The sequence below is a fragment of the Tupaia chinensis genome, unplaced genomic scaffold (assembly GCF_000334495.1).
Source record: "Tupaia chinensis unplaced genomic scaffold, TupChi_1.0 Scaffold000126_2, whole genome shotgun sequence".
In the NCBI taxonomy this organism is placed as follows: domain Eukaryota; kingdom Metazoa; phylum Chordata; class Mammalia; order Scandentia; family Tupaiidae; genus Tupaia; species Tupaia belangeri.
In genome coordinates this window covers 2,384,435-2,392,535 of record NW_006159594.1, presented here as the reverse complement: position 1 = coordinate 2,392,535, position 8,101 = coordinate 2,384,435, and the positions used below count along the sequence as shown (strand labels likewise).

Below are 8,101 nucleotides of genomic sequence, written 5' to 3'. Positions count from 1 at the left end.
CAGGGGGAGGGGTGGGCTGGGTGGCGGTGGGGATGGGCTGCGGTGGGCTGGGGCGGGGCCAAGATGTGGCTCCTAGGCAAGCCAACACCTGCCACCTGTGTTCCAGCCTCAAGTCGCTGATCCTGACAGCCCTGCAGAGAGAGACAGAGTAAGTCCTACCACCTTCGCTGGGATGCTAACAGACCTCTCTGGATTTCTGTGCTTTGACTTTTATTTACATACCGGGACTTGGGGGCGCAGGAGCTTCCTCCTAAAGTTCTTGAGAATGAGTGATCATGATTTGCCAAATCTTAGGCAGAACGGGATTGAAATTCAGGCTGAGGCTGAACTGCCCAAATCACACACCCACACCTGAGCTCCCTCTGAGCTGCTCCTTGGTTCTCCCTCCACCTTCAGTCTCACTCCCCGGGCTTTCTCTCCAGCTCAGGATATCTAAACCTGACTTGGCAAAGACTTGTGCCCCTACTTGAGGTCTCTCTCCTGGCCATCCTATGGAGGCTGGGCCTCTGTGTGCAGAGGAGGGTAACAGAGGGCAATTGGGTGGGGATCTCTCCTGTCTGCAGGCACTGTGTGAGCCTTAGTCTGGCGCAGCTTTCAGCCACCATTTTTCGAAAGGAAGGCCTGGAGGCCTGGCCTCAGTTCATGCAGCTTCTTCAACACAGTACTCACAGCCCCCACAGCCCTGAGAGAGAGGTACTGTCACATGGTTGGCAGGAGGGAGGGACCGAGAGGCTGGAGAGACCATGTAAGGTGTTCCCTCCCATCCCCTATCCCTGGATAGATGGGGCTTTTGCTGCTGAGTGTAGTGGTGACCTCCCAGCCCGAGGCCTTCCAACGCCATCACCGGGAGCTGCTCCGGCTTCTGAATGAGACTCTTGGTGAGGTGGGCTCTCCTGGGCTGCTCTTCTACTCCCTGCGTACTCTCACTGCCATGGCCCCCTATCTCAGCACTGATGATGTGGTAAGACACAGGCCCTCCCCTCCCTGGGCTCCCTATCCTAGGATTTTCGTGTCTTCACTCTTGTAGGTTACAGCTGCTTCAGGTTCTCTTCCTGCCTTTTGTCCTTCCTAACATCTCAGAGGGAATACTGTGGGTGGCTGGGCCTTGCCAGTGTCACTGGGCTCCTTCTCAGAGTCTGGGCTGTGAGGAAGCTCCAACGGCCAGGGCCTGTAAGTAGGCTGCATCGTGCTATTTTGATCCAACTCATCCTGTATTCCCCAGCCTCTTGCTCGGACGTTGGTGCCCAAGCTCATCGTGGCCGTGCAGACTCTGATCCCCATAGATGAGGTAAGGGCAGGTGGGCAGGAGGGCTGTTGGAAGGAGAACACAGAAGCCTCCAGCCTGGCTCACTGAGGAAAGGCATGGTGCCCTATGACTTGTCTGTCTGTCAGGCGAAGGCCTGTGAGGCCCTGGAAACCCTTGATGAACTGCTGGAGTCAGAGGTGCCCATCATCACCCCCCACTTCTCTGAAGTCCTCACATTCTGCCTGGAGGTGAGCCTGAGGTGGGCATAGTCCCCACTGCTTCTGCTGGGAGTTTCTCTGCCTGTCTCTAATTCTTGTTAGTCTCTGGGCAGGTGGCTAAAAACGAGACCCTGGGCAATGCAATACGTGTGCGCATTCTCTGCTGCCTCACTTTCTTAGTCAAAGTCAAGAGCAAGGTGAGTGCCTCTGACACCTCACCCCACTCCCATCTCCACCTTGGTCTCAGTCTCTTCACCTCAGGGTATCTAAGGTACCATGGAGGTTCAAGCATTAGCCCGGCCTCCTCCCAGCTCCTGCCTGGGGGGGATGGCCATCTCCTGCTTGACCCCTTATGGCCTGGGAGGCTGGAATTTTTTTATGTGAGCCCATGTTGGGAACAGATTCTCAGGGACTCTGCTCCACCCTCCCTCTCAAGGCCTTACTGAAGAATCGTCTCCTGTCACCCTTGCTGCACACCCTTTTCCCCCTTATGGCTGCCGAGCCCCCCCTGGGCCAGTTGGACCCTGAGGACCAGGATTCAGAAGAGGAAGAATTGGAGATTGGGCTGGTGGGAGAGACTCCCAAGCACTTTGCTGTACAGGTAGGATGTGGGAGTGGCTGGAGAAGAGGGTTAGTGGCTACAGGAGGTTGGGGAGGCAAGGGTGGAGGCAAGCAAAGGCTTCTTGTTCTTTCTCAGGTCATAGACATGCTGGCACTACACCTACCCCCCGAGAAGCTCTGTCCCCAGCTGGTAGGTGTAACCTGGGATCCCTGCCCCCAGGTGTGCCTGTCCTGTCACACCCTGGTAGGTGTGATGGGCCTGTTGCCATGGGAGTGGGCAGGCTCTTACTAGGGTTTCAGGAGAGTGCCATGTACCCTCCCAGATGCCCATGCTGGAGGAGGCCTTGAGGAGTGAGAGCCCATACCAGCGCAAGGCAGGGCTCTTGGTGCTGGCTGTGCTGTCCGACGGAGCTGGTGACCACATCAGACAGAAGTGGGTATTCCCTTGTGCAACTGTAGGGTGGGCTGTGGGTAAAAGCCACCTGCCCCTGGCGGTTCTGGTTCATCCTTGTTGTTTGAGCTTAGTTATTGATAGTTTTTTCCTCCACCCCCAAGTGTTCTGATTTGGGAGATAGATGGAAAGGCTTCCAGCTCTAGGGACCAGACAGTGGGACACACCAACTAGTGACAGCGAAAGCCTTGATTTTCCCTGGAAAAATGGAGAACAGGTCAACTTAGGACTCGTGGGTCCTCCCCTGAGACTGTGTCCCCTTGTCCTACCCTAACCAGACTGCTGCCTCCGCTGCTGCAGATCGTGTGCAAGGGCCTGGAGGACGCCTCGCAGGTTGTGCGCAATGCTGCACTGTTTGCCCTGGGCCAGTTCTCAGAAAACCTCCAGGTTAGTGAGGCTGAACGTGAGCAGCTGCCACTTGAGAGGCACGTGTCCCTGCCCATGCCAGGGACCAGCCTCCCATTGGCTCTCATTTCCAGGCATCCTTGTTGCCACTGCCACCCATGTATGTGCCTATGGGTGACCCTCACTTGTCCTCTCTCACTCCTTCCCCCAGCCCCACATCAGCAGCTATTCGGGGGAGGTGATGCCGCTGCTCCTCGCCTACCTTAAGTCAGTGCCTCCCGGGCACACCCACCACCTAGCCAAGGCCTGCTATGCCCTGGAGAACTTTGTGGAGAACCTAGGTAGTGATGAGGAGTGTGGGGAAGAGGGGGCAAGGCTACAGCTTTGGCTGAGGGGACGGGATAAGCATCTTTCCAAATTGCTGCCTGTGGTGGGGGAGGTGTATGGCAGGGCCACGAAGGAGGTTGGTGGGCATGCAGAAGGTGGGAGACCTGGGTTGGTTGGTAGGGAAGCGGACTTTCCCACAGGGCCCAAAGTGCAGCCCTACCTTCCGGAGCTCATGGAGTGTATGCTGCAGCCTCTGAGACACCCCAGCAGCCCCCGGGCTAAGGAGCTGGCTGTGAGCGCCCTGGGGGCCATTGGTGAGGAAAAAGAAGCAGGAGGCGGTGGCAGGTGGTGGAGCCCATGCAGGAAGACAGGTGGTTCCCACCCCCTCCAGGTCTGAGGCTGCCCTTCTGTCCTTTAGCCACTGCTGCCCAGGCCTCCCTGCTGCCCTACTTCCCTGCCATCATGGAGCACCTACGGGAGTTCCTGTTGACAGGCCATGAAGACCTTCGGCCTGTACAGATCCAGAGCCTGGGTGAGTGAGGGGTTCCCGGTGCTTCCTGTTGTTCAGAGATTGCCCCAGGACAGCACAGGTACCTTCCTTCCAGCTGCTACCTTTGGTCCCTTCGCCCTACCTCCATGCCCTGGTGCTGACTGAGCCCTTGCCCCCACAGAAACATTGGGGGTGCTGGCTCGAGCAGTAGGGGAGCCCATGAGGCCCCTGGCTGAGGAATGCTGCCAGCTGGGGCTAGGCCTGTGCGACCAGGTAGACGACCCAGACTTGCGGCGCTGCACGTGAGTGGCTCTGCCCCTGCCCACCCCCTCCCTCTGCCAACACATTGGATCTACCGTCCCCATCCCAGACCTTAGTCCTCTGGCTTTGGACCGTTGCCTAGTTTCTTGGATCTCCCCTCCTGTCTGGCCACAGCAGAAAGGAGCATATGGCTTCTCTCTGCCTCTACCAGGTACAGTCTGTTTGCAGCCTTATCGGGGCTGATGGGCGAAAATCTGGCGCCCCACCTGCCACAGATCACCACGCTCATGCTGTTGTCACTGCGTTCCACCGAGGGCATTGTGGTGAGCAGAGGGTAGGTGGGCTGGGCTGGTTGGGCAAGGCCACCCTCTTGGAGGATTTATCTTCTGGGCCCAGCTGAGCCACAAGTCCTTGCTGTGTCTCCTCCCTCCAGCCTCAATATGACGGCAGCAGCTCCTTCCTTCTGTTTGATGATGAGAGTGATGGGGAAGAAGAAGAGGAGTTCATGGATGAGGATGTGGAAGAGGAAGATGACTCAGAGATCTCCGGGTATGGAAGGCTGCTCTCCTGGTCAGAGGAATCCAGAATTCGATTTTGGAAAGGGGCGCAGGGCTAGATCTGTTCCTGCTGGTGCCTGAGCACCATTGCCTCCTGACTGTTCTAGGTACAGTGTGGAGAATGCCTTCTTTGATGAGAAGGAAGATACCTGTGCTGCCCTGGGGGAAATCTCCATGAACGCCAGGTAAGCATTGGCCCTTCCCTGGCACTGGGAACCCCACCTAGAAACCCCCTTTCTATAGCTGTGTGTTTTTCCAGTGTGGCCTTCCTTCCTTACATGGAGAGTGTCTTTGAAGACGTATTCAAACTGCTAGAGGTGAGTGGGCCAGTGCATAGTGGGTGGGGTTCTGATGCTAGGAGCCCCGTTGGCCCTGCACGCAGTAGGCACATCTGTCTCTCCCCACCTCACAGTGCCCTCACCTGAATGTGCGGAAGGCAGCCCATGAGGCTCTGGGACAGTTCTGCTGTGCCCTGCACAAAGCTTGTCAAAGCTGCCCCTCTGAACCCAACACCGCTGGTGAGAAAGGGCAACTGGACTGGGCTGGGCCCTGGGGAAGGGGCGGGGCCTGACCAGGGCTTCAGCCAACCATGTTCCCAGCTCTGCAGGCTGCCCTGGCCCGGGTGGTGCCATCCTACATGCAGGCAGTGAACAGGGAGCGGGAGCGCCAGGTGGTGATGGCTGTGCTGGAGGCCCTGACCGGGGTACTGCGCAGCTGTGGGACCCTCACACTGCAGCCCCCTGGGCGCCTTGCTGAGCTCTGCACCATACTTAAGGCCGTGCTGCAGAAGAAGGTGAGCAGGGCAGGTGACTGCGGGTAGAGGGGGTGCTGGGTCCTAGGTGAGGGGTAGTCAGAACTTACAAGTCCAGCTCCACGTTCCCTGCCTCATGAAAAGAAGGGGCAGGAGAGCTGAGCCAAGCTGAGCTGCCTCTTCCCGCAGACGGCCTGTCAGGACACTGATGAGGAAGAGGAAGAGGAGGAAGATCAGGTGAGAGCTATGGATGAAAACTTGGACCAGGCAGTCCTGATAGTCTTCACAGGGGCAGGGTTGATTGTACACTCGGGCTTGGCCTGGGGAGCCGTCTTCTAAGAGGTGGTAATGGGTGGAATGGCACAATCCTCATCCCATTACACCGGTGGGAGATCAGGAAGGAGAGCAGTGTGGACTGTGGCAGGTTTGGGATAACAGGTGGGAGCAGGAGGCCAACGAAGAAGCCAGGCTGTGAAAAAGCCCAGCCTGGGCAGGGTTGGCTCTCTGCACCCATGGTGGTGGCAGAGTATGGTGGGAGGTGCAGTCAGTCACAGAGCAGGCCCTGATGCTCCGGCCCCAACCTGGCTCTGCAGGCTGAATATGATGCCATGTTGCTAGAGCACGCCGGAGAAGCCATTCCTGCACTGGCGGCTGCTGCGGGTGGAGATGCTTTTGCCCCCTTCTTTGCCGGTTTCTTGCCATTACTGCTATCTAAGACAGTGAGTCTCTGGCTTCTAAGCCCAGTCGGCCCGTACAGCTGGTGCCTGCTCCTTCCCTCCCACTACCTGTACCCCGGCCTGTCCCAGACCCAGGCTGATGCGTTCTCCCCCCTGGCCCCCATCAGAAGCACAACTGCACGGTAGCAGAGAAGTCCTTTGCAGTGGGGACACTGGCAGAATCCATTCAGAGCCTGGGAGCTGCCTCAGCTCAGTTTGTGTCTCGGCTGCTCCCCGTACTGTTGAGCACTGCCCGGGAGGCAGACCCTGAGGTGCGGAGCAATGCCATCTTTGGATTGGGTGTGCTGGCTGAGCATGGGGGCCACCCTGCCCAGGAGTATCCTCAGCTTTCACGAGGGAAGAGGCTGGGGTTAGAGTATCCCCCAGGCTTGGGGGTGGACAAGGTCTGCCCATATGTACAAATCCTTAACTGTGGACTAGACACTTCCCCAAGCTGCTTGGCCTCCTTCTGCCCCTCCTGGCACGGGAGCGACATGATCGTGTCAGAGACAACATCTGTGGGGCACTTGCCCGTCTGCTGATGGCCAGTCCCATGAGGAAACCAGAGCCCCAGGTGAGAAAAGGGCATCAGGCAGAGCCTGGAGGCTGGAAAGGGTGGCAGAGGAAGAGGGCAGGTGGGCCTGAGGCATCCGTGTGTCCAGGTGCTGGCTGCTCTGCTTCATGCCCTGCCACTGAAAGAGGACTTAGAGGAGTGGATCACCATAGGGCACCTCTTCAGCTTCCTGTATCACAGCAGCCCTGACCAGGTAATCTCCCTCTGTGCTGGCGCCCTCAGAGGGGACCATGACCTGTGATCTCAGTGACAGACAAAGATGGTATCATTTTTAGTTGGTGTAGAGTGACAGTTTCAGCCATCCTTTGACACTCCCTACTCATCCGTTTCCTTGTCTGTAAGGATTGGCAGTCAGTCCTTAATGGGAGAGGAAGGGCATCCTCTTGCTAAGCAAGAGTTCTTCCTTAGGGATCCCATTTATATTTCTACCTTCTGTTCTGAGGCAGAAATCACAATGTTCTTGGCTGATTTCCTAAACCAGGAAACCTAGTGCATGTCCATAGAGCCCTAGAGACCTCGAGGCCACCCTATCATGTATGTTCTTTTTTTAAACTTTATTATCATTATTTTCCAGTTTGATCAGAGATTGACAGAGAAAGAGAAAGTGAGGAAGGAAGCCACCAGGTCCAGGACTCGGACTGTGGCCACCCATGTGGGGGTCCAGCGCCTTTAACCATCGTGCCGCTTGCTGGCCCCAGCATGTGTATTTTGAGTGAGATTTTGCCTGTACCTGGTAGCTAGGCTTGGACTCATGGCCCAGTGTTCCTGTGTCTCCTTTAGTCACTATGGTTGGGGGAGCTCCTAGGTGTCTGGGCTTTTGGTCTTGAGGCTATGACATTAATCATCTTTGCTCATACATCTTTCATACTTCCAAAAAGTTACTGCCACTATGTTTTGTCGGTTCCTATCCTGTTCACAATTGTCCTGGATGCCTATGAATCAGTATCAGGCCCAGACAGCCCTGCTAGGAGACTGCCTCTCCTTGGTCTCAACCATCATCCTAGCCTTGGGACCCAGGAGAGCTACTGTCCCTCAGTTACCTTTCTGTTCCTATAGGTTGTAGATGTGGCTCCTGAGCTCTTGCGCATCTGCAGCCTCATCCTGGCTGACAACAAGATCCCATCAGGTGAGGGTGGCAGTTGTGGGTATGGACTGGGAGGAGGCCAGAAGCTGCAGGGCCCAGAGGGCCTGGGGCAGCAGGTCCTCCCCTGAGACCACTCCTTCTGCATTCTCTGCCCAGATACCAAAGCTGCACTTCTGCTACTCCTGACCTTCCTGGCCAAACAGCACGCCGACAGCTTCCATACGGCTCTGGGCTCGCTGCCTGTTGACAAGGCTCAGGAGCTCCAGGCTGTACTGGGCCTCACCTAGACTTCAGTCTGTAGCCAGGCCAGAGAGAGCAGAGCCTGCCCAAGCCCTCAGACCACCACCCAGCTCAGTTCCAGCTCATGCCTTACCAAAGATTCTGGGCCTTGTGGCCAACTGGAGTCTGCCCTGCTTACTGCCTTACAGGATATTCCTTGAGCTGGATCTGTTACAAATGGACATGACATCATACTGTAATAAAGGCAGTTTGTTTTCTGCTTGGACAGTAATAGAAAAGA

General features: G+C 56.7%; 1 protein-coding gene across 1 annotated transcript in view; it reads left to right on the top strand.

The window, feature by feature from the left end:
• IPO4 (importin 4) overlaps positions 1-8,088 on the top strand; it is a gene marked incomplete at its 5' end in the record, with an annotated part of 9,314 nt that extends 1,226 nt beyond the window's left edge. The window contains 27 exon segments of the mRNA XM_014586273.2: positions 107-148; positions 564-693; positions 782-961; positions 1,223-1,288; positions 1,393-1,494; positions 1,578-1,661; positions 1,901-2,065; positions 2,162-2,215; positions 2,349-2,458; positions 2,755-2,863; positions 3,033-3,162; positions 3,349-3,462; positions 3,567-3,680; positions 3,820-3,940; positions 4,111-4,222; positions 4,333-4,448; positions 4,564-4,641; positions 4,716-4,773; positions 4,869-4,974; positions 5,056-5,249; positions 5,397-5,444; positions 5,801-5,926; positions 6,052-6,260; positions 6,365-6,497; positions 6,586-6,690; positions 7,554-7,623; positions 7,738-8,088. Of these exon segments, the coding sequence (XP_014441759.2) occupies positions 107-148; positions 564-693; positions 782-961; positions 1,223-1,288; positions 1,393-1,494; positions 1,578-1,661; positions 1,901-2,065; positions 2,162-2,215; positions 2,349-2,458; positions 2,755-2,863; positions 3,033-3,162; positions 3,349-3,462; positions 3,567-3,680; positions 3,820-3,940; positions 4,111-4,222; positions 4,333-4,448; positions 4,564-4,641; positions 4,716-4,773; positions 4,869-4,974; positions 5,056-5,249; positions 5,397-5,444; positions 5,801-5,926; positions 6,052-6,260; positions 6,365-6,497; positions 6,586-6,690; positions 7,554-7,623; positions 7,738-7,868 (3,007 nt within the window).
• Between the last annotated feature and the right edge of the window lie 13 nt (positions 8,089-8,101).